We start from the raw sequence: 26,630 nt of genomic DNA, 5'->3' as shown, positions 1-26,630 counted from the left end.
GAGTGGGCCAGTGAATATGGTGCAGTGATATGGTGATAAGGAATGTAGGATTTAAGTGTGTGTGTGTGTGTGTTTGTATCCCCTGTAAGTTCAGAACCCATATCCACAACATCATATATATTGTGTCAAAAAGAGTGCTATTAGGATTGTGACCTCATGTATAGAACAAAAGACAAAAAAGTCTAGTGCTACATCTAACTTATATTATATAGTTAATATCTCTGTATCTTCTCATAAGCAAGAGTCATTTAGTTAAATTATTTTAAGCCTACAGCCACTTCACGGTATGGTTCACCTGTAAGTCCTAACACTGCTGCACCTGCAAAAAGCGTTCATAACCTCTCCAATGGAGGGAGAGCTGTCTTTAAGAGTGGTCATTTACATGTGCTTAGTAAGAACTAAAATTAAAAAGTTTGGATGAGTGAGCATGGAAACAGGGAGGAGGGGACACTAACCAATTTACTATGAACCAATCAGTGATCCTTCCTTGTGTCAAAGCGGTTAAGGACTTTTCAGTCTTCAATCACGTTGTTTTTGTTAGCTAGGATATAATCAATTTCATTCTTGATTCTATTAGGTCAATTCCATGTTCATTATCTATTTGGTTGTTTCTCGAAGAATGAATTCATGATGCAGAAGCTTTTAAATTTGGCAAATTCTACTAATCTGTCTATACATTTATTCCAGTTGCCATAACATACTTATCAACTGATGCTTTGTCTTTCTGTAAGCATTGAAATCTCCCATAATGATCTTGAGGTGGAATTTTTGTTAAGTTGGTTGATTTCATGGTAGAAGTCTTTCACTTCATTGCAGCGTGACTTGATGTTGGAGCATACAATTGGATTATTTCAAGCCTGTATCTCTATCAACTGAGTGATGATTCTTGCTGCTCTTTACAAAGAGCTTTCATATTCCACCATGTTGTTTCTCGATCTCTTGTTAGTGATGAAGCATACTCCACTGATTCTTCCATTTTCTGCACTATATATGTGTCCACTTTTGAGCTCAATAAGGCCTTCATCTTTTCTTTTTACTTCAATAAGGTCAACAATATGTCACTTAATCTTTTCAAGTTCATCTCTCCAGATAAGCAGCAATGCAAGAATTGGAACAGTTCAGCATTATACATCTTCTTGAACACCCTGTTTCCACCTTGCCGCCACTTTGAGGCAATGAGATACTGCTGCGGCCAAGTTTATTGGAGCATTTGCCCGTTCTTGGCCGCAGCAGTAGCCTGGCGCGCGCCGGAGGGTGACGGGCGCGCGCCGAAGCAGCGGAAGAGCGCCCTCCGATCGGGGCGCTCTCCCTACCGCTGCCGGGTCCGCCGGGTCCCCCGGAACCCCCTGCCGCCGTCCCGCGATCGCGGGACACCAGGGCTCCCTCGGGGAGCCCTGGACGCGCGTGCAGGGGGCGCAGGCTCCCGATGACGCGTGACCGAGCGTCGGTGACGAGCGGCACGCCGAGGGGCGGCCACTAGCAAGCCGGGAAATCTCCCGGCTTGCGGTACCGGCCACACTTTAATAAAGTGTGTCGGTAGTGTATAGGGGCCTATTCTAGTAGCTTCCATAAAATCACTGCTATATCAAATGGTTTTGCATGACCCTACATCATGGTCTGACATTTGTGTTGTCACAGTATTCAGAAAGAATTATCACAAGTCAGAAACTGTGAGTTAGGAAAATGCCAGCTCGGAATAGCAGTGTCCTTATTTCAGCCTTTTTCTAAGTTCTATCGCTGCGATCTGCCCGCCGTCTATAGGAACTGCTCGGAGAGAGCTGCACAGATAGAGCTGTATCTCCTTGCATACAGTAGCTCTTACAGGCGATCGCAATGTTTTTATTTAAATTTTAAAAACACAGTAATGAAGCAGGGGGTTTCCGGAGCAGAACCGCATTCATATCAGCCTCGGGGACCCCCTTTTTCCCTAGTTACAGGCCCCGGTATGGTATCACCGCAATGTTTAAATCTGCCACGTCACGTAAACAATTCAGGAAGATACTGGCACCCCATACCGGGGCCTGTAACTCAGGAAGCAGGTGGTACCAGAGGCTGAAATTAATACAGTTCTGCTCCAAGGATCGCCTGCTACAATACTCCATTAGTAGGAAAATTAAAGCCAGATTACCTGTCACGGGAGACCAGGTTTATCAACACATTTATACCGGGATCATATGATTGAGCAAAGCAAGGAGGTAAAATAAATGGTAATTTATTTAAAAAAAAGACATACACACAATGTTCCCCAATTTACAGTCAAAATACACTTACTGGGACGGGGGCAAACAAAATAATTTGTTTCCAGAACGAAATCTTGTCAAATAAAGTATGTAAGAGTAATTTCCTAGGAGCAGGAATTACTCGCGAAAGCCTTGGTCTGTTCTCAAACCTGCCTCTCCTGTAATGGCACTTGGAATCTTGATGAAACTTATGAAGCTTGATGAATCTTAAGATGAATCTGATTCCTGATGGGCTGCAGGAATTCTTATAGGGTTCAGAAAACTATATCTAACAAGTATAGCCAATCTCTCCGTGGGAATAACTTTTCTCACCTATCCCAGAGTTGCCAATACTTCAGAAACCTGGAAGGGGTGGCTTCCTATTCTGCCATGAGAATGCGCCAGTCTAGCACCTTTGCCTCTTAGCATATGGGACCCAACCCCTTTACCTGGTGACAGTAAATCTGGCCTGGGCAACCATTTGCCAATGGCCCGGACTTCACATTAGGATGGGGGTACTTGGGCTACCCCTCCCAACCTGACACCTCAGAAATACTGAGCCCTTTCAACTCCGGACTTTTGCAGACATTGTGGCATCAAGCCAGCGGGATGCCTTATAAGTCCGGAGCTGCACATCCTCAGCTCATTTACAGTGAGTCCCTACACGCATACTAAGTGGGGTGCTATAATAAATGAGTTTTTCCCTGTCTGTGGTGTTCTGAATGAAAGGGTTGTTGTGTTTTTGAATGTTTCTTGGGGGTAGATGGATTGTGTGAGGGGGTACTTGCCCCAAGGGTGGGTGGTTAGATCTCTTGGATGGGTAGTGGGAGTGGTTAACACCTTCATTCCATAGCGGTTACCATCGCTATGGTAGTGAAGGGAATAACTCCTCCCGGCAACCTTCCCGGCAGGCCTAACCACCCACCCTGGGGCTACTACCCCTTTCATCCACACCTTCTATCCATAATAAATATGCTATCCAGGTTGAACCCCTTAATTACCTTTGCGGTTAGCCGCTAAGGTAATGAAGCTGTTTTAATAACAATTTTAATAGTAGTGTGCTGGAGCAAGGGTCTCCGAAGAAGAACCGCATGGATTTCAATGTTAACATTTCCTATGTCACGTGACCGGGACATTTAAATGCATATGAGATATAGGCACCCCATATCTGGGCCTGTATCTCGGGAAGCAGGTGGACCTCGGACCTGAAATCAATGCGGTTCTTCTCCTGAGACCCCCTGCTCACGTACACTTGTATTAACATTTTTATTAAAACACTGTGATCGCTGGCGAGATATGCGCAGGAAGAGGTGGCTTTTCTTTTAGAGTTTTTCTGCCTCGACGAGCGGTTTGGCCATTAGAGATGGGTTCAGATTCTTTATGAATACCGTGATAACGCAACTGACAAACTGTTCATCAAGAACATGCCAAACCTTGCGAGGTAGCAGCGAACTCATCGAGGCTACTAGCATAGGCACCCACAGCGCATATATTATCTAAGAACCTTGCAACACAAAAAAACAAAAAAGACACCATCCCCATATCTGAGACCTCTTCATTTCAGAATAAATCTATACAATTATATGAAAAAAAAGGAAAAAAAATATAATTTTTATCATCTATATACTATAACTCCCAGCATCATCTAGTCTCATTATGATAGAGTTATGTATTTCAAAATAAGATAAGAAAGGTAACCAGATATCCATAAATTTATAGTGTATTTGGTGACAATACATTTTTCGTTAGAAGCAATGCACAATCTGGCAACTAATAATTAATGTGTAATTTGAAAACTGGAGTTAGATTTAAGGAATTACTTTTTATCCACCTCTACTGCACCCAACAAAACCACTGAAGGATCCAGCTGGAGACCAAAATCAGTAATTTCCTTTATGATTTCTAAAACTTGTATCCAAAAGGTTTGTATTATTGAGCAAGACCACCATACTGTATATGAAATAATGAACCTTCCATGGAACAGTTACACAAACACCTGTCTGAAGCTATAGGATATATTTTTTTTTAAATCTGGAAGGTACCAAATACCAATGAAAAAGAACCTTCTAGGAATTTTCACAATGAAGAGTACAAATGGATGATGAAGATGCTCTAAACCAGATTTCAAACCATTGAGTATCAGAAATTGTATGCCCCACATCTCTTTCCCAAGCTGAAAAGTACTTAGGTTGTATGTTACTATAGATGTGAATAAGTATATTGTAGATCGATGATACAGGACCTGAAGTAGATGTAGAAAGAGTAATGATATCCTCAAAAAGTGTAGTTTCTTCTATTGCAGCTCTGTTAATACACGTATATGGTTGGGATATCCAATGTTTAATTTAAACGTTTTAAAATATTTTCTTCCAAATCAAAATCAGATTTGCATTGCGAAAAAGATTTAATCTGATTCTGGTAATAAAAATTGGCCACTTTATGACACTCTCCAGACTCCCATGAGTCATACAAATCTGAAGCCAATGCAGGAGTAAATTCCGGATTTGGAAATATTGGAGTCAGAGGAGAAGGAAAAGAAGATAATATGAATTTCCTGAATGTTGAGTCCCATATCCCCAGAGTAAAGTCAATTGTAGGATGTTTATATAATTCCTTAGGTCTATGTTTTTTAGGTAATCAAATAATCTTATGTAAGGGAATTTTAGTGATGGCAATCTCTATATCGTCAAATTCATCTTTGCCAGTTCTTTAAACAAATCTTCCATAGAAAATTGATCATGTGACTTTGTTGAAGGTGTAGGATCAGCATTATTCTTTTTATTGCCTGTAGCTGTCATCTGAAACATACCATTTTTAAGCTTGCTTTATTCTGAGCATATGTGGGAATATTCACTCACTTTTTGATTATTTTTTATTTTGTTTGTAGGGCGTTCCAAGCTTGGTATCTGGTTGGGGCCTACTTCACCAGCCCCAGCCCTTGCGTGTAAACAAAGCCCAGTTACTTGTGGAGAATGTCGCCCTGTCACATGAATCACTCCATCAGTTATATGAAGCTATATGTATAACAAGCACAGATGGTTTTATTGATCTGATTCAGCATTTATCTGTAACTCTTTCACCATTTATGAGTCACTTAAAGATGTTTCTTTATTTGTAAACACTGCTACAAATCAGAAGGATGTTTCCATGGATACCAGCACAGAAGCTGTAGCAGTTAAAAACACAGCAGTCTGAGAGACAGTTGGTACTGATTAAAATGGCTGTGCAAGCTGGCAGTCCCTCACAGAATGTGTATATCATTTGTGAGTCTGTCACAACTGCAGGGAGTTGCTGTGTACCTAGACAGGGTCTTCACAGAGCTCAAGGAGAATTTAAGACTGCCTTCACTTGTCAAATGTTATTTTCTGTTCCTTCTAACTGCCTCTTTGTAGGTCAAAGTTATCTTTTCTTTATGACAAAAGGATTTCCATCCCCAAATTCAACATCTTGCATGTTTTTTTGTGAGGACGTCACCTTAAACCATTTCAAATGTGTACCAGAGGGAGCTTCAGTGGGAGCCTCAGCAGGCAGCAGCCTTCTACTAAGCAGCCATCTTAAAATATTAATGTTTTATTTTAATGGGCAAATGAGCTATTATCCATGGAATTTTGCCCATTACTGTACTGTATGTGTTAGGCGGTGGGCGAAAGGGGATTGTTGGGGATAGAGGAGGTGGGTTGTATGGTGTCCATTCATTGCTATTGGGGTTATCTTTGCTCTCAGTGAGGTAACCACACTGGCAATCAATGCGTGTGCAACACTGTTTCCCCCCCCCCCCAACCTCACTTAGGGATCAGTGTTGGGGAGTAGGCGTATTGCCAGGTGTGTGGTGCTCTATCTGTAGGCTTGCAGGAGTTCTGAGTGGTCTGCCAGATGTTAAGGCACAGGACTGGCTCGAACAGGTCTCTGGGTCCTTTAGTAGTGGTGTCAGCGCCTCCAGCGGTGATGGAACCCACGGGGTGTGGGTGTCAGTCCCCATCACTGCACGATCATACCGCTCCTGCCCTGGAACTGACACCAGAGGCAGAGGTGTCTTTGAACGGACTTTATTACGGGGCATGCTGCAGCAGCTCTTCCTTGCCACACGTCATCTTCTCCACTAGCCCAAGAAATTCTGGCAGGTGCATAGCCATCAGTAGGGCTCTGATCCTGTTGTTCTCTAGGCCAGCCGGCTTAAAGTGAGCATGCTTGCCCTGCCATGGGGGAAGGCTGACAGCTCCAACCTCTCTCCCTGAGGAGCAGAGGACAAGGATCCTCTCTTCCTCCTCCCTCTCTGAAGAGCTGCGTAGGAGCACTCCCTCACTCCCTGAGGAGCAGGAGAACAAGACCTCCTCACTCCATGAGAAGCAGGGAAGAAAGACCCCCCATTAACTTTTGGCTACTACCTAAAAAACTCTTTAAGAGGCTGCTCATGGACTGTACCCACCTACAAGGGGGCTGTACACAGGCCATGAGTCACCACCTACCTTCCTTCACTTGCTGGGGAAGCAGAAGGGGGGTCACTGGCCCATAGATTAACCTGCTAATGCCTGGAACTTAACAGGACTTACATAGCAGATACACTATGTGGAGAGAAACAGGTACTTATGGAACATGCCCTGTTATAGGTGTATTGGTTAGTATTGTGTTTTAATGTTTATTGGGGTTAGAGGGGGTGGGTGACGGGGGTATTTGGCCCGTGGTGGGTGTTTATGCCTACCGGGTGTGTAGCGGGAGGGGTTAACCCCTTCATTACCTTAGCAGAATTAACCACACAAAGTAATAAAGGAGTTAACTCCACCTGCAACCCTCTCCGTAGGCATAAACACCCCACCACAAGCCAAATATAATCTTCACCCATCCTCTCTACCCCCAATAAAATGGGCACTGGTATTTAACCCCTTCATTACCTTAGCGGTTACCCGCTAAGGTAATGTAGCTGCATGTAAATGTATTTTTATTACATAGGATTGAAGCAGGGTTTTCTCCGGACCTGATATTAATGCGTGTCAGCTCCCGAGACACCCGGCTTCAATCTGATTTAAAAATAAGTTTTATCTTATAAGTCACATAGCGGATTCATCTCGCCACTTTTGAGGTGACGAAATTAGAACCTGCGAGTTGCTGCCGCGATGTGAATATCGAAGCTACCTGAATTGCTTGATATCTTAAAAAAAAATACGAGTTTGAACATTTTTTGAGCTCCTGCACGGTTTGTCCGAGCGGGAGCATGAGAGATCGGGGAGACGCAATTCTCGAGCGAGGTTGGCAAGTTATTTGAGCTTTCTGAATAGCTACCTATGCAAACTCGTTCGAGAAGTGCTTAAAATGCTCGATGTGTTACTCATCGAAGCTATTAGAATAGGCCCCATAGTATCCTGCATGAGAGGGAGCGGCTCAGTGAGTAAAGACACTGACTGGCACTGAGTTTGAAGCAGGGGAACCTGGTTCAAAGACCGGTGTCAGCTCCTTGTTACCTTGGGCAAGTCACTTTATCTCCCTGTGCCTCAGGCACCAAAAAAATAGATTGTAAGCTCCCGCAAAATGTCTGTGTAAAACGCTACTTACAACTAGCAGTGCTATACAAGAACATACTATTGTTATTATAATTCCCTGTACTGTATTGTCAATGTAAAGTGCTTAGTACTCTGTGGGTGCTATATACAGTATAAAGATATCTTTATATCTATATGTGTGTGTGTGTGTGTGTGTGTGTGTGTGTGTGTGTGTGTGTGTGTGTGTGTGTGTGTGTGTGTGTGTATATATATGTATATAGATAGAATATACAGCTTATAGCAATACATAGTATACATGATAAGTATACAATATGGCCATATATAATGCATTCTCTCTTACCTGCACATTAGTTTTAATTGAACACAGATTTATTAACACAGTGGAGAGCCCAGGGACCAGACAGCTCTGAGCCATGAAGCCAAGTTTGAGCTCTGAAAAGCAGAGTATGCTGTCTCCTCTCCTCCAGTCCCAGTTGGGGATATTCTGCAGGTAAGACTGGAACAGAAAGAGAAAGTTTAGATATGCTGATTTCCCTAGTAGTAGTAGAGACTTAGGGGCCTGTTCTAGTAACTTCGATAACTAACTCATCAAGCTTTTTGAGCACTTCATGCACGATTTGGCAAAGTAGCTATTCATAAAGCTCAGATAACCTGCCAAACTCACCCAGGAAGTGGATCTCCCCGAACGGTAGCGCTGCGGCTCAAACACACTGAGTGGGAGCTGAAAAACAGCTCCAACTCTCGTTTTTCATAAAATCACCCTATTCTAGTAGCTCCGATGAGATCATCGAGGCTCTCGCCAAGCGAGCTACTCACCAATTTCATCTCGCCACCCCAAGGTTGACGAGATGGGATTTGCGGTAGGACTTAGAATTTATTTTTTATTTTTCCTGCATTGGATTCTCCGGAGGTGATATGCATTAATACAAGCTGCGGAGATCCCGGCTTCCATCCAATTCAATAAAAATACATTTAAAGGCAGCTTAATTACCGTTTATTTCGGGTAGCAGATAGGAGAGGGGGATGGGTGGGGGGGGGTGAAGGTGGTATTTACCACAGTCACAATCAATGGCTGTATTGTGACGTGCTTGTTTTATTTAAATGTCATGTGTATTACTTTGTGCCTTTTTTTTTTTGCTTGCCCATTCATTGCCATAGTGGAAAACCATGCCCATATTATATGGGCACGGTGTGCCACTGCACCAATCAATTGGTTTATTGCCATTTTTGTTATTTTTTATGAAATGTAATGTATTTTATTTGGTGCTTGGTTTTTTATTGGTAGATTGCCCGTTCATTGCTATAGTGTCAAACCATGGCCATATTATGGCCATAGTTTAACAGTGTGCCAATCAATTGGTAGCATGGGGGTGTGAGGGCAGTTGCTCCAGGGAGGGTGGTTAGGCGTCCCGGATTGGTAGTGGGAGAGGGGGGTTAACCCCATAATTACTATAGAGGTTACTAACCGCTAAGGTGATAAAGGGGTTAGTGGCCCTTTGTTTGCTTTTTGATTGTAATGGACACAGAGTATGGTGATGAGGACGGCCTTCATCCTGGCAGGGGTAAGTAGAACTTTTATTTATTTTATGCTGGGTGGATAATGTTTTAATTTTAACGGGCAAATGAGCTATTATCCAGATCTGGATAATAGTAATTTTGCCCGTTAATTGCACTGTATGTGTTGGGGGGGGGGGGGGGGTTGTTGGGGGTTAGCTAGCCGCTAAGGTAATGAAGCTTTTTTTATTTACCTTTTAATAACGGTGTACGGTAGCAGGGGTCTCCGGAGCAGAACTGCATTAATTTCAGGCCCGGGGACCCCCTGTTTCTCGAGTTACAGGCCGGTATCCCACTGCAATGTTTAAATCTCCCGCACAACATGACCGGGACATTTAAATGCATAGGAGATACCAGGGCCTGTGTCTCGGGAAGCAGGGGGTCCCTGGACCTGAAATTAATACGGTTCTGCTCCGGAGACCCCCTGCTACAACTCTTATTAAAATGTAAATAAAAACAGCGCTATCGCCTGTAAGAGCTGTGCAGGGAGACACAGATCTCTCTGTGCAGCTCTCTCTGCAGCTCTTACAGAATGCGGGCAGATTGCACAGGGGAGAACATAGAAAAAGGCCGAGATCACATCGCTGCTGTCCCGATCGGTTTTGGCATTTTCATACCTCACGGTTTGTGACTTCTGGTAATGGTTTCTGATTCTTTCTGAATACCATGATAACACAAATGACAAACCATTTGTTGGGGTCATTCCACATCATTTGAGATGGCAGCAAAGTTATCAAAGCTAGTAGAATAGGCCCCTTAGTATGTGCTTTCAATTAGTTAACATTGGCTGCCATCTGGTGGCTATTGAGGAACACAGCACAATCCAAAATTCCTTGATGTGCATTCAATGGCAATTAACACTTTAGTTGCACCTTAATTCAGGCATTCGTGTTGAAAATTATTATATCTTAACATTTTGCAAGCATTTGTAACATCTTTACCATTTATATTAACATCACCTTAACTTACAGATGCAGCGGCCGTTATTGAAACACTTCACGCGGTGTATACCTCGGAATACCCATGTCATGGCGCGCGATTTCTTCCAATCGTCCCAACTTTAGACGCGAGTGCGGTGAGTGCAGAAAATGGCATTTTAGTGTTCTGGCTTTTAAACACCTAAAATTGATACAGTAGCACAGTACTGTACACATTACAATTCATTCATTTCATTGCATTTAATTGCACACAATCCATGAAATTCAAACAAAGCAGCAGTGATAAACATGTGTGCCTGTGGCGATTGGCCGCATTAATGCCGTGTGGAGTATGCAGTGCACATGAAAACGGCGCCGTGATTTGTTCGAATAATGGTCGCTGCATCTGTACACCTGCGTTTCAGTGTGAAAAATTGCACTTTGGTCAATGGTGGATTAAGACCCGTGGGGCCACTAGGCACCAAGACTTTGGGGGCCTTACGTTGAGGCAGCCCTCCTCCTGCAGTGTTGCGGCATTATGATGTTGCGGCGTCATATGATGTTACGGGCAGACAAAAAATGTATCGCCCTCTCTCCCCCCTTCTCCTGCAGCGTTGCAGCATTAAATGACACCGCAACATCACGTGGCGTCCCGATGCTATGACAACGTGATGCCACATGACGTCTCCCATTGTCATGGAAACGTATCGCAATGTGACGTCAGGATGCTGAAAGAGGATGCAGCAAAAAGATAAGTGCATTCTTGCCTTCTTGCTGCGCGTGCGTTCCAACCCTGATGCCATTTTTAAATGTCTGAGTCCTGTGCAGGCTTGTTAATGTCAAGGAACATTTAAAGATGGTGCATCGTAACAGCAGGCATGGTACTGAGAGCGGTAGCAGCAGCAGCAGAGACATTGATGGGGGTGCTAGGCTATTCAGGACATTGACAGAGCAGCGGAGAGGGACAAGTCCTGCCACCGCTCCGTCACTGTCCTGCGTGACCGAGTGCCCACTTCAATGTCCCTTGCTGCTGCCGACGTTCCGAGTCCCGTGCACGCCTACCACTCCAGCACTATCTTTAAATGTCCTTTGACATAGATGAGGCTGCGCCGGGGTCGGAGCTTGCAGTGCCCCTTTTTGGTTAGAGCCCCGGGCAAGTGCCGGCCAGCCCATCCCTTATTCTGGCACTGGACACCACACACCTTGGGTGAGGTCCAGGGCTTCTACAGCTCCCTCCTCCAGCCTCCTCCTGCGATCGGGCGGTAGTTGGATCCCATCACTGCCAGGAGGAGAGAAAGTACACTCTTCTGCCCCTCCTTACATCGCAGCCCTATTTTCTCGCTATACACCATCCCGACTTTTGAGTTCTGCTCAAGGATGTCTTCGCTCTACCCCTTTTGTGTCTAAAGCCCTCTCCTGCCTTAAACCAGTTACTGACTGACCCACACCTCTGGAATTATCTTCCCCGCAATATCCGAGTAGCACCCTCTCTATCTACCCATTTTAAGACCCATCTAAAAACACACCTCCTTAAATAAGCATATACGTAGCTCCGTGGCTGATACAATACACCTCATACATCGACCTTGGCCCCTTGCAGACGTATTTACTAGAACACCTTCATACTGTCTCTGTATGTTCTTCCTACTTACCAATTAGATTGTAAGCTCTTCGGGGGCTGGGACTCCTTTTCCTAAATGCCACTCTTATGTCTGAAAGCGCTTATTTCCATTGTGTAATTTGTATTATTTATTTATATCGGTTGCGCAAAGTTTTTTGTTGCGCCGGCTCCAGAGCTCGTGCCCCACCTCCCCAGTGGCCATGGGGTCAAATGACGCCGAGGGTCATGTGACGTCACGTGACCCTGAGCGTCATTTGACGTCACATGACCCTGAGCGTCATTTGACGCGCTTTTCAATAACAACACGTCACATGACCCCGTGGCTTGATTTGACGCGCGTTGTCATGGCGACGTGACCAGAAGCCGGCTGGATCCCCTGTAAGTTGAGGTAGCAGACACCTCGCGCAGTCCCCTGGCATTTTTTGCTTCACTGGGGCCTCAGCAACCGCCCGCGTCCCCCCAGAAAAATCCCCACGTTTGCGCACTGCTGATTTATATGATTATCACGTGTATAACTCCTGTGAAGCGCTATGTACATTAATGGCGATATATAAATAAAGATATACATACATACACACATACAAGTATGGCAGACAGTGACCGCCGAGCTGCTGCTTGGGGAGCTAGGGAGCCGCAGCACTGCCTAGTGGGTAATCCAGCACTGATTTAGCTGCCTAAGCAACTAGTATGAAATTAACAGAAGCAGAAAGTCTAAGGGACACATCAAGGCTTAGCCGGGACAGTCCTGGTTTTTCATAAGTTGTCCCGGTGCCCCACAAATTGTGAATGTGGGGCTCGCGCATGCATAGTGGCTCAGTAGTTGCGGCGGCCATATTGGTGCACCTCGAGCATGCGCAGTAGCAAGCGCGAGCAGCGCCCATTACTCCTATAGGGCTCCACGGGGACTACAAGCCCCATAATGCAAAGGAGCTTCAGCACCACATGGGGGAATCTAGCCAATAGGGCTGCGAGGACATCCTGGTGCAAAATAGATACATTTGGCGCGGTAGGGGAGCCACGCCAGTCAGAAGCAGGACAGCAAGGGGATAGATAAGGTCCAGGGAAAAGTGCTCTGCTAGACTAGGCTAGAATACCCCCCTTAGGTCCCAGTTAGACCCCTCAGCATTAGCTTGTGTGCTGTAGGGCAGGCCCAAAGGCAGGGACTCTTCCCTTAGCACAGTAGTCTTAGCTAGCACAACGGTGACGGACACATGCGGTGTGCGCGGCCTACATCTGTGACCAAACCAGGTCATCCACTCAGAGACTATCTTAAGGTGGGACGCACCGGCTGGACGCCACCCCACGCGAAGGCGGTTCTTCGGTGGAACAGACGGATCGGTTGCCTGTTGGAGCACCGGGAAGGTATGCCTACAAGTGCACCAACACATCTTGTGGCAGATCTGTTTCACACTTGGGGGTGGGAGTGGCTATTAAAGCCTGGACACTGGGACACTGGTGCCCCTGCACCCAAGTACTGTGGGGATACTCCACAGGTCGGTATCAAATATACTATATGTGTTATGATTATGTTTATAAGCATTGTTCAGTAAATACTGTTGCATATGACCTTTGTATCATTACTGGGCATATTGTCTTGGGAGGGGCCATCCTACTGCATGAGGATCCCTTTCAGGTGAAGGCGCTGTTAGTAGATACTGATACACACACCCCAGGGTCCCTGTGGCGGAGGATCAGGTCTCCTGGTTGCCGTGCAGGTATTAGCAGCGCGCGTAGTCGCCCTGACACAGGGGAAAGGGGGCTACATGTATATGGTATGTGTGTTTGTATGGTATGTTGCTAGCTATTAGGGATATTCCTGCTTCAGCACAGGTGGCAAAGTCTTCGACTGAGGCACTGATTGAGCCACCTGTGCTGAAGCAGGGATATCCTTATAACATGACCTGTTGGACCCTTGAAGACTAGAGTTGGCCACCCCTGGTGTAGTGTCTAGTCTTAAACAGCACCATCAAGCGTATCTTTAGAGAAATTAAAGAGATAGACCAGATGTGACATGGCAGCCATCTTGGAAGAAGGAGATCTAACCTGCTGTTGCAGTTAGACACAGCTCTATGGAGCTCGTGAGGCAAATCCCTAACTTCTCTGTTATGTTATATAAATAAGTTTGTTTCATATTTACCTTTGCCTAGCAAGTGTGCTTGGAAGAAAGTAATAAAGTGTTTCAGTATAAATGAGAACATAACAGACTGCTCCTTTAAAATAAATGGCAGTTACCTCCAGTCACATGGTACTTTTTACACCCTGCAAATTACCTTGCTATGGGACTGCAGGATCTGCATAATGACTCTGACATTTGGGTAGTAGTTTTTGATCGATATCACCCTGAAACAAATGACAAGCAAACATAAATAATCACAGAGAGACGTGTGTAGAACCAGCACTAAGGGACAACCTTTTTATTCAGACAACACAACGAAGGTCGCTAAAGACAATTTCTTAAGTGTAATGCAAAAAGTAGTGATCCATTGCAGGAGAGAACAATTCCTATAAACATGGCAACAAAATGTTTAAATAAATATGTGACTGTATAAGTGAAACAGGCACTCTATACACCATTGATGACAGATTTTATTTAACAATGTTAAAAAGCAGCGATGTTACAGTCTCTTTTTTGAAAAAGTTAGCCGAGACTGACGAAACGCGTCAGGGAGCGTCGTGACGTCAGACGCACTGACATTGAAGTCTACATCCAGCGCAGGAGCGGACTGATCCTAGCGCTAGTGCTGCAGGCACTACCTATACGGAACTTTTTGTCTGGGACTATTCACAGCACACCAGCCCTGGGAAACTGCTGGTACGCTGCTCGTTCGCCAACGGAGCCTGGGAATGCCCCCAAAGTCTGCATTTTGACCGGATGACTTACATCAGTCCTGGAAATCTGCTGAGACGCTGCTCCTTCACCAACGGAGCCTGGGACTGCCCCAAGAGCTTGCAGTTAGACCGGATGGTGGTGATTATTATCACATATGCTTGATTTTATTGTACTTCTTGTAAGTGCGTTTTTTACCCCTCCCTCCCCCCTCCCCTTCATTAAATATACTTTTATACGCTATGGGCGTGCGCTCTCTCCTCTTTTTTCCTTTTTAGATATCCTGTGGACGTGGTAGGTCCACACTGAGAGCTGCCGGAGACCCTACATACCAGCACCCATATTCATCATCGGAACTATTTGAGGACTGGTTTATCCTTTCATTTGCTTTTTTTCATGTGTTGTTGTTGTATGTTTGTTATGGGCCTATCTTATGGTTATAGGTCTGTATACCTTTACAACATTGCTTAGACTATTTAGGTTATACATTAGATATTTCTACATAGACATACATAGTATATATGTTCCTTAAGGCGCAGCTTTTTTCCTTCTGTTTGTTCCATATATATATATATATATATATATATATATATATATATATATATATATATATATATATACATACACATACATGTGTTATAGAGGATCACCTGCGGCTCCTTCTTCTCTGACAAAACACTGAGCTACTCGGTCCATGTCCTTCTTACTCTTAAGAAAGTATCATGTGCAGCCATGAACATCCCATATAGTTGTACTTTTGGGTCACTTGAAATAGCCCTCTCCATTGCTACAGCCCATCCATTCTCAGTGATTTATTAAACATATACGCAAAGCCTCGTAAAGGAGCAATTCACCTTGCCCCCCTCCCACCCCCACCTCTTTCTCTTTATATATAGAATGTGAAGCAGTGGGTCTCTGGTACTGAACCGTGTTTATTTCAGTTCCGGGGATAACCTGGTTCCCGAGATACTTACCCGGGAAAGTGGCGACGTTTTTCTTCCTTGTTGATTTTAATGCCTCTGTCTCTGGTGGGCTAATAGAAAGCCACTACAGCTGACATTGCAGCTTCCTACTGGCTTGCTTAATGTGGGACATTTAAAAAACATTTTGTTCCCCCTGGAATGATTGGTACCAATGCACCTTCCCTGGTAAGTATCTTGGTAACCAGGTAGGTTCCCAAACCTGAATTCATGTGGTTGAGCTCCAGGGACCCCCTGCTTCCTATCTATGTAAAATAAAATTGGGGCAAAAAAAAAACAGTTACAAAGCTTTGGTAGGTTATCAAGTGCATCGTTGACATCACAAAACCTTATGAATGACTCAAGGTGAAGTTACAGCTCTCGGCAGATATAGGAAGAACAGCACTAGGCTGTAAAGGAGACACCCACTGACCTCATGATATTGGAAGCATCTTCATGTTCTGGATGTGGACAGTACTTGTTAGCTAAAACCAGGCAGGCATCTGCATACTCCATCTGTCACCGAGATACAAGGAGGGACAGCTCATACTGTAACTAGTTACCAATGCTGTTAAAGGAGCAATCCATGCAATATCCTACATGTGTTTTTAAAATAAAAATGAGTTCTGTAGATTTATATATATTTATCCTGACGAAGCTGCGTGTTATAGCGAAACTAGTAGAGTCTTAGAGCCAACAAGTGACTCAATGAGCTAAGAGAGGAGACGGAGAGAAGCCACTCTTTTGATTGTTGACGGCAGCGACCGGAACTGGCGTGACGTGGAACCAGAAGTGGCATGGCCGGATAGGAATGACCTGAGAGGAGCGGTGAGATCGCGACTCACCCTACCACCTGGGAATTACTTAAGGATCTGTCATTATGCGCAAAAGATTGTATTTCATGTAAGCCTCGAATCCAGAGGGTTATTTTATTTTTACTATAAAGTGTATTTGTATATCATATACCGTCTGCACTATTTCTATTCCTCTTTTCTCTCTGATTACATTTGGATTTCCTGACATCACATCTAAAGAATTGACACTGATTATGGCTATGCTTGATTACACCACTCCATTATGAGTATAACATTTGGAGAGTAACACGCTGCATGGATATCACCTTGCACATATAATATTGCCCTATGTAGTTTCTTTTTCTCTCTGGATACCCCGCTTCCCTATTTCTGAAGAAGCTATTTACTGAACCCTGGGAAGCAGGATCTTTGCTGATCGATCACAGGAGAACAAATTGATCGGCAGTTTAGATAATTCGTTTTCAATAAAGCTTATCAAAGACTGCATATATTGTTTTAAATGCCTCTTTAATGTTGCAAAATAACTGTGTACAATGCAGACATGTTTCTCTACTTATTGCAGAATCAAATAGCTGTTCTTGAGTGGAATTTTCTGTGTCTGTTCTTTCTTATGCCAGACTTAGCTATACAAACTGTGCAATACAGCAGGTCAAAGCATCAAAACTTGGATAGGATGTATGCTCATTTCCATGTCATTAACATTTCTGCAGTTGAATCACTGAAGGACATGAATAATAAGCCATTTTGGGGCATGTGGAAGACATGCAGATACACTTATGGTTTCCTTGTCTAACCCTAGTATTTGTAAAACTTTAGACATTTCGTGCAATATCTTATTTGGGGTTCCTAAGCATTTACTGTATTTGCTTTGCTGGCGGCTGTTCCGCCCCGTTCCTTTTATATAAATAAATAAGTACTCTCACAATTGGCCTGAATATAACGTACAGTACCTCCAGCAAGACTTACCTTAACTCTGTTCAGGTCATGGTATTTCAATACTGATCCCTTGAAAAAAGTGGTCTGGATGTTGTGGGTTATGAAGACTGCTTCCAGTTCAAGGTTAGGCTGTATTCTAAAGAGATGGAAACAAGGAGGCATAACTGCGGCCCAGATCAACTAAACACTGGTTAGGCTTAATGCAACTTCAAGGGGCAATCCCTTCTGGGAGCAAAGTGTAATGGCAGTGGCATGTTAAATATAAGTTATTCAGACAATTATAAGTATTTAAATACCACTTGGGAGACACCCGTAGGGATAGTGATAATGATGGTATGACTGTTTTTTTTTTTCAAAGGGTAGATTCCAAGAGGCACAGAAGGCTAAGTTGGGATCTGGACAATCCTTCCTCAAAACCATTGAATCAGAAGGTAAACAGAAAAAGGTCATATTCAGAAAAGGTACGAGAGGAGGGAGAAAGTCCTCCCACAAAGAGAGGCTTCCAGAACCAGAGGCATTAGTGGCCAATGGTATCTTTAATTTATCCTCTCTTGTGATAAATGTTCCTCTGTTTGTGGTTCTGAAAAAAGGTCTGTCATTCGCCCCTACTCAGACTCCCAAGGACTTCGATCTTTATGTAGATCTGCAAAAATTTATAAGAAAGCTTACCCTCCATAGGTATTTTAATGATCAAAAAATTAATGGGGATGATATAAATATGTGTGATACGATGGGGCCTAATGAATTTACCTCGGATGAGATGATTAATCAAAGAACTTTGGATGATCTTGAGTCTCTCCTGAGGGAAAGTGACCCTGATTTCGTTAATCACACTAGTTATCTCCACACTGGTTTTAAACCAAAATTGGTGTTTTTCCCGTATGCCTCGAGGGGCCAATACGTGGATTTATTCGGAAAATTGTTTAAGCATGACTTTAAGGAAATATGTGCTAAAAGGTTGAATGGAGGATGTAACAATCTGAGTATGGGCGAAAAAAGGAGTTTAAGGAATTTACAATCTAATACAGACATAGTAATACGAATGGCAGACAAAGGAGGGGGTTTGGTGTTTTTAGATCTTAAGGATTATTATAAGGAGGCTAATCATCTATTATTGGATGATATTTCATATGGGAAATTGAAAGAAGATCCAACTAAGATGTATCTGAGGTCAATTAAGTCCCATCTGGAGGAAGCCCAGGGGATGGGAATTTTGACCAAAGCAGAATTTGAATTCCTTTTTATTTCCACTCCCACAGTTCCCATTTTTTACTATATACCAAAAATTCACAAATTCCTCACGACCCCTCCCGGCCGTCCCATCATTTCAGGCATCAATAGTATCACATCTAATTTATTTGTTTATGTTGATTATTATTTACAGTCACTTGTCACATCACTCCAGTCATATCTCAAAGACACTACCATGGTCCTAAATGTTGGCCAATTTTGGATGTAAAGATGGATATAGATTAGCCACTCTAGATGTTCAATCTTTATATACGAGCATTCCCCATGATAAGGGTGTGACGGCAGTGGAGCACTTCTTGATGTCTAACCAAACTTTACCACGTTTGCAAGTTGAGTTCATTCTAAGGGCCATTGAGTTTATGTTAAGTCATAATTATTTTATGTTTGATTCTGAATATTATTTACAATTGGTTGGCATAGCGATGGGGACAACATTTGCCCCATCGTTTGCCAACCTGTATATGGGAAGATGGGAATCCATTTTTGTGGTTGAGGTGCCTCCTCCGCAGCTTAAACTGTGGAGGAGGTACATAGACGACATTTTAATTATCTGGGAGGGTGATGAGGCCTCTTACCTAGAATTTGTTTTGTCTATTAATGCTAACGATTACAATTTAAAATTCAGCGGGGACAATAGTGTTAGTTCTATCTGTTTCTTTGATCTAGAGATTTTCATTGAAAATGGGTTTATCAATACCAAGACGATTTTCAAAGAAACCAATGTGAACGCTTATCTCCATCCGAGCAGTTGCCATAATAACCATAGGATTAGTAATTGTCAGGAATCAGCGTTCTCCTCGCTTCCCACACAGAGCACCCCCTCTCCGCAGGGAGCCCCTGGACCCACAAAACAATCCTGCCTTACCGTCCTCCACGGCTCCTCGCCCCTGCCGCCTTCGCGGGATCACTCCCCTCAGCGATTCCTCTGCTCAGCGCCGGGCGCACCCACGCCCTCCTGCACGCACACCTACACGCACGCCAGCCTCAGACGTTATATGCATGCATTCCCAGCTTACAGAGCACACGCCTAACAGAGCACTTTTAACCACTGCTCCTGCAGTGAGGCGTCACCCCCAAGCATCACACAGTTCCATGCAAATTAATGATTACACTCAGCTGGGCTGTAACACCTCCCTCCTATCAGGGAGGACTCCTTGCAGTCCTCCAGGCCTGCCCCCTTTTTCCATTGGCCTGCCCAGCTTTATTATGCCTGTGCTTCCCATCACTCGTCGCTCGACATAGTTCTGTATGGAAGCATTTGACTACTCTCTCAGTGACTCCTCAGGTATTGACGCGGATTGGACGACTACCCCCTCTGGCTCTCGACTTCGGCTCTACTTGGACTTCGTGACTTCTGGCATCCCTGTAACACGGCTTATACCTTCGGTCATCCGCAACTCTCCTATCCCTGATCTTGGCAACGGCAAATACTACTCCTCCTCTACTACCGGTACCGGCAAGTATTGTCTTCATTACTATACCTGGCCTGGCAACACTAACAGCACACTCCGGACGCGCTCCCTTTGTTGCGGGTGCGTGTATCCCTACGTCCCACCTCAGCACAGGGGACGGGTCTGGTCTGCGGGCAGCACCGGCGTAACAGTAATATCCCGTTCAATCAGTTTTTAAGGGTTAAACGTAACAGTACTCAAGAACAACATTTTGAGGAACAATCCCAATTTTTGAAAGAACGATTTCTTGGTAAAGATTATAACAAATATTTGATTGATAAATCATTGGAAAACGTTAGAAAGGTGAATCGCCAATCACTGTTGAAATATAAGAGAAATCCAGTACAACAAAAAGGTCAAATATGGGATGAAAAGGGTACTAACTCAGGGGCTGTTAAGAAAGTACCTATATTCATAACACAGTTTAATGAGGCCTATGGCTCCATTAAGCATATTCTTTGCAAACATTGGAGGGTTCCTATTTTGGGCCACCTGATTAAGTCAAAACCAGATGTGGTTTTCAGAAGGGCCCAGAATTTAAAAGGGATGTTAGCTCCCAGCCAAGTTCCATCATTGTTGAAGAAACCTGAGAGTACTAGATCCAGTTTGGGAATTGTAGGGACCCACAAATGTGGGAGATGCAAAGCCTGCAATCATGTGAAAACTAGCAAAAATATAACAGCATCAGTTACGAGTAAAACATACAAAATAAAACATTTTATTAATTGTCTGACCACCCATGTGGTGTATGTACTGCAGTGTAAGTGTGACCTGCAGTACATTGGAAAGACTAAAAGGCCCTTTAAATTAAGGATGCTAAAGCACCGTAGAAATGTAAAAAACATTCCTAAGTTGTTAGCTAAGGGTCAACCTTTAACTCCTCTCCTGAAACATTTTAAAGAAGTCCACAACTGTGACCCAAGTTCTATTAGATTTATGGGGATTGAAACAATCCCTCATAATCCTCGACAGGGGAATAGAGACCTTTTTTTAATAAAGAGGGAACAGTTCTGGATTTATACTTTTGGTACAAAATACCCGAAAGGTTTTAATGAATTAATTGAATTAACTCAGTTTTTAAGATAACTAGATTGAGTATATTGTGAGGGTTTTAGTTTCTCATTTATTCTTTAATGCATTTATGTGTTTATGGTGATTTATTTGAATGTTCATTTATGTGTCATTTATGCATTAATGTGTGTTTTTATGCTTGCTTTTAATATAATTTGGAGGTGTGCCCTGTATTATTTAATTATTCACAGGGACGCCCCCGGTGACTGGGCATAGAGTCACTTCTGTTTCTCTTATAGATGCGTCAGTAAACCCCACACGTGACCTCCCGACGAAGTACGGTGTTAGGAAACGCGTTGAGGTCACATGGGGTTACCTGATGTGCTTGCTGAGTGGCTGGGGTGGCGTGTTCCAGAGGGTCCAGGCAGAAGGTTCATCTCCGCAGCTGACAGGTCCGGACGTCTTGCGCCAGTTAGCGGTTCCTTCTCACGCTCTCTGGGTCAGTTCCACCTCCCCCCTCAGCATTAGATTTCCGGGTTCCATGGGCACTCGAGCATTACTTAGTTTATGCTGGAGATGATTGTGGTTAGCCCGATGGCACCTGGGATCAATCTTTTTGTCATTGTTGATCACATTGCTGCAGTTATGAGTGTGTGATACAAGGGCTGGTTATATATGTTATTCCCTTTGCCCACAGTGCAGCGTGGGGGTTGCATTTGTATGTATGTGTGATTTTATTATATGTTTTATTAAATTGTGTACTCAGTTTTTAGTTCAGATGGTTTTTATTTTATTGATCATCTTTGAGTGTGTTATTAATCCTTGGTGCGCTTGGCATGCTTTTGTTTTTGTTTCTTTTGGATCTCCTTCTGGAGATCCCATTTAGGAGCGTTTAGGGAGGTGCTCCATCACTCTTGAGCTGCTAAAGGATTGGGATTTTAAGAAAAGATTCAAGACAGCTCGAGCGCTGAACCTTAAAGTTTTTTTTAATCCTTTAAACTGTTAATATCTCTATTGTGACCAAAAGCTCTGGGGTATTTTTTAGATCTTTACCTAATCTCTTTTGAGGTAAGACTGTATGTAACATTATAATTCCTAGATTGTAAGCTTTTTGGGGCAGGAACCTCCTTCCTATTGTTTTAATTGTTTTGTTCAATTTGTTTTAACATATATATATTCATTTGTCATACAATGTTATTATCCTCCCACATTGTACTACTTTCCGGAATATGATTGCCCCATATAAACAAAATATAATAATTAACGTATGTAAATTGTTGATCAGATGGTTTTTTTTCTTTAAAAAATAAACAAATATATGTTCTGAACCAAGCACACCCTGATAGATGCGTAGGGACAGGCAGGTTAACTCAATCCCATATATCAAGCAATTCCTACTTGCTGTGGTGTTTATTTGGGGCAACAACATACAAATAAAAAGGGAGCAAAAGTAATGAGGGAACACTGAGACATGAGAGCACTGGAGGGGAAGGGGAGCTATGAGGGAAGTGGGCTAGATGCAAGATATAGGGATAGGTAAATATCAGTAACTTTACCAGGATATATTTTAGTCACACATGTTACATTGATTTTCACTTGTGTTTCGGCGTCACTATTTGATATTATTAAAATTGTATTGTTTTGTATTTTAACAGTGGATGCCTGTGCCATTTCCCTTGGCTACTAGGTATTATTTGAGCGGGAACATTTGTTCCCCTGTTTGACCATATGCACTTTTTCCGTTTTTGTGGACACATCAGTTCTTCTATTGGATATTGTATCCTTATGTACACTACCGACACGATTTATTCGAGCAGGGCTAGTTCCGCAAGCCGGGGGATGCCCCGGCTTGCTAGCCCCACTCCCTCGGCGTGCTGCGCGTCACCGATGCGCGGTCACACGTCATCGGGTGTCAGCGCCCCCTGCACGCACGTCCAGGGCTCCCCGCGGGACGGCGGCAGGGGGTTCCGGGGGACCTGGCGGACCCGGCAGCGGTAGGGAGAGTGCCCCGATCGGAGGGCGCTCTTCCGCTGCTTTGGCGCGCGCCCGGCACCCTCCGGCGCGCGCCAGGTTACTGCTGCGGCCGAGAACGGGCAAATGCTCGAATAAACTCGGCCGCAGCAGTACATATTTCTATTCTCTATGGGACAATAGTTCCTTTGGTGGATACTATGGGGGTCATGCAGAAAGTTGCATTGATCAGAACACGTCAGCTCAAGGTAGACGCAAAAAAAGCTGGACTTAGAAAAAATTATTGCTTTACATTTTTGCATGCGCAAAACCCATACAACAGGCCGGCGGGTGTCCCCGGCTGACCCCGCGGGGGTCCCCGAGGGAGCCCGGGGGTCAGACGGGTTTCCCCAGCTGACCCCACGCGAGTGCGGGGGTCCCCACGGCCGTCCCGGGGTCCCCGCAGGAGTCCCGGGGAAGCCTCGGGCCTCCAGACCCTGTATGAAACAAGTTGCTGGTAACCTGTAGGTCTGTGAGGTGACCCGTCAGGCCCACCGGGGACTCACGCCTGGGGGTATAGGGGTTGTTGGGGGCACAGGGGGTGTATGTTGTTTATTGCAATGTTTATTGGGGGCAATTGTCCCCAATAAACATACTATTATACTAATATACTATTATGCCTTAACCCCTTCATTGCCTTAGCGGCTATCCGCTATGGTAATGAAGCAGCATTAATGTATTTTAATAATATTGTGCGGGAGCAGGGGGTCTCCTGAGCTGAACCGCATTGATTTCTGGCTCAGGGACCCACTGCTTCCCGAGTTACAGGCCCTGGTTTGGGGCTTCGGTTCCAGTGTCGCCGCCATCTTTATAGCGTCCAAGACGCGACGTGGGCTCTATAAAGATGGCGGCGACACTGGCACCCGATGCCCCTTACTGGGGCCTGTAACTCGGGAAGCAGGGGGTCCCTGAGCCACAAATCAATGTGGTTCAGCACAGGGGACCCCCTGCTCTCACACAATATTAATAAAAATACATTAAGGCTGCTTAATTACCATAGCGGATAGCCGCTAAGGTAAGGAATGATTGTTTATTTATATGTGTGTTTTACTCATAGTGTAGATGTGCAGAGGGTCTCCGGAGCTGAACCGCTTTGGTTTTCGGTCCGGGGACCCCCTGCTTCCCGAGATACAGGCCCCTTTATGGGGCGCCGGTATCCCTCTGCTTTGTTTACATTCTGCGGTCACGTGATCGGGACATTTCAATGCAAAGGGATACCGGCACCTCATAAAGGGGCCTGTATCTCAGAAGCAGGGGGTCCCCGGACCTGAAATCAATGCTGTTCAGCTCCAGAGACCCCCTGCACATGTACACTATGAATAAAAGTTGTTTAGAAAGATTTTTAATGTGCTAATGTTTGCACAGAGAGAGAGTGGCGAATCTCTCTCTGCTGCAAACACATATCGGCAGAAACGGCCTAGCGCCAGGCTATCGGGAGCCTGGCTCTTTTATCACTGGCTCATCGGCATTTTGCTTTCGCAGTGATTTGCCAGGGATTCGGCCCCTACTGAATACTATGCCGATAGGGAACACTTGGCGATTGCACTTTTTCGGTGCTTACTGCATAGAGCCCTTAATCCTAGCACTGCCAGCACTTACTAGAACTGACAGTACTAGGGCAGGGAAATTTAGTGGCCAGGGGCAACATGGCTACACAAGTATACTGTGTATGAAATGCTGTGGCCTTAATTATAAGTGTCACAGGAGAATTGCAAACCTGTGTTTATTCCTGTTTTGTTTATTCATAAACTGTTATTCATATACTGTTGTGGTGTTCCCCTTCTTGCTGGACATACATACGTGTGGGGGCCATTATATTGTACGAACTCGGGCCCCCACCTCATATACTGAGACAAAGAAAGAGGGGTTACACAAGTATGGTGGTAAAACATTGTGCATGGGAAGGTTGTTGTTCTCCCGGAAGGCAGGGGCATTTGAAAGTTGTGGTGCAGTAACGGGTGGGGTGGTTGGCGAGGTTGACTTGACACAATTAGCAAGGGTTTGTTTTAGATGGACATGGTGCGTTTATCTGATCTTGACTTGGATAAATGTAATGTTACCATCCTGGATAGGTTAGAGCAGGTCGTGGCATGTATGGGGATCTGGATCTAATTTAAGAGAGTTAAAGCTGCAGTTCAGTCTTTTTTTTAATTTTTTTTTTTACTTCAATAGTTTTATGTGGGCAATCTCTAATTACCTAAAGAACTGCATAGCTGCCGATCAATTCGTTCTCCGTCTATTGTTCGGCAAAGTTTGGCGACATCTTTAAATATGGGGAATGTAAATCGTTGCTATAGGAACAAGCATGCTTGTTAAAATAGAATACAAGAAAATTGGTCTTTCAAAGTTGTTTTTTTTAAAACAGAAAATGCTAAAAGTATTTTTTCTTACTACAGAACTGATTTATTAAAAAAAAAAACACATGCAGGATATTGCCTGAACTGCAGCTTTAAATAGCCCCTTTGGTGGTGGCTGGTTGGGATGGGAGGAGGGGAGGAGGGGTGGTGGGGTGGGGAGGGGGGTTAAGTGCTGGGTAACCTTGCCAGAAGGAGCTCTATGGGATGCTAATGTCTAGTGGTGACAATTAGTGGCGAGTGGGCAGTGCCCATTGTGCTGGGGGTACCTGGGGCCTACAGCTCGCTGGTGGATTATCCGAGTGGCCGGGGCTGTGTGGTCTTTGGCTTTGGTTTGCGGGCCATGATTTGAGTACCATTGGCCTTTTTCGGTTGGGGAGCATTCTGACGGTAAGCACTTACTTTTGTCTGTAATGACATTTAATAAAATTGAGCAAGGAAGCTGCATTGATGAAATCAGCCCAAAACTGGGTTCAGCCCAGAATTAACCTACAGGTACACAGACACACAATAACACACCATGCAGAAGGGAGATCCTGCACTCCAGTGGGACACCACTTTTCACAGCCAGATCATTCCATAAATTATTTAACATCAACATTCTCAAAGGAATGTTTAAAAGCACTCAAGAACGGAAAACACCTGAACTCAAAATGATAATACTGTACTCCTTGACATTATAAAAAGAGGACTTAATACTAATCTGAGGTTTCTTAAACACTCTCATAATTGTATGTAATGGGCCTCTCTGTGAACGTTACACTTTAACCCCTTCCTTTCCGCTCCATGCAGCCCCCATTCACACTACTGATGAATGTATGGTTCTGCATTCTATCCACATTTCTCACTATCCCTTTTATCGTGCTGTCAGTTTATTTACTATTCCCTCTGCCATGACTTCTCTACATCATTTGCCTTAGATTGTTATCTTGGATTTTACATGGAATATTTTGTAAATCTGTATTGCTTGACCTGGGGAAGAGAGTATGAGCTCGCAACAGCTTGTTTTATAATATAAATTGTTAGTCCAAATAAGTAAGATATCACCTACTGTAATACTGTAAGTTTAACAAATTGCTGTTGTGCCATACAAATGTTGGGGTGTATCATCTATCTAAATTGCCCTTCAACTTCCATTAATTTCCATCAATGGTTGGAGGTCTGTTTAAAAAGTATTAGCCCTGTGCCTGGGTGCCTTGGAGCATAAGGT

General features: G+C 44.1%; 1 protein-coding gene across 1 annotated transcript in view; it reads right to left on the bottom strand.

Annotated features, from left to right (window-relative positions):
- Positions 1 to 26,630, bottom strand: part of KCNU1 (potassium calcium-activated channel subfamily U member 1) — a 244,552-nt gene that overhangs the window by 131,238 nt on the left and 86,684 nt on the right. The window contains exons 12-15 of the mRNA XM_075601398.1: positions 17,374 to 17,479; positions 16,026 to 16,108; positions 14,077 to 14,146; positions 8,055 to 8,210 (exon numbers count right to left, since the gene is read on the bottom strand). Coding sequence (XP_075457513.1) covers positions 8,055 to 8,210; positions 14,077 to 14,146; positions 16,026 to 16,108; positions 17,374 to 17,479 — 415 coding nt within the window. The remainder of the gene's footprint in view (positions 1 to 8,054; positions 8,211 to 14,076; positions 14,147 to 16,025; positions 16,109 to 17,373; positions 17,480 to 26,630) is intronic.

Source organism: Ascaphus truei, chromosome 5, assembly GCF_040206685.1.
Source record: "Ascaphus truei isolate aAscTru1 chromosome 5, aAscTru1.hap1, whole genome shotgun sequence".
NCBI lineage: Eukaryota > Metazoa > Chordata > Amphibia > Anura > Ascaphidae > Ascaphus > Ascaphus truei.
The sequence above is the reverse complement of the archived record's forward strand: the minus strand, read 5'-3'. Positions and strand labels throughout refer to the sequence as shown.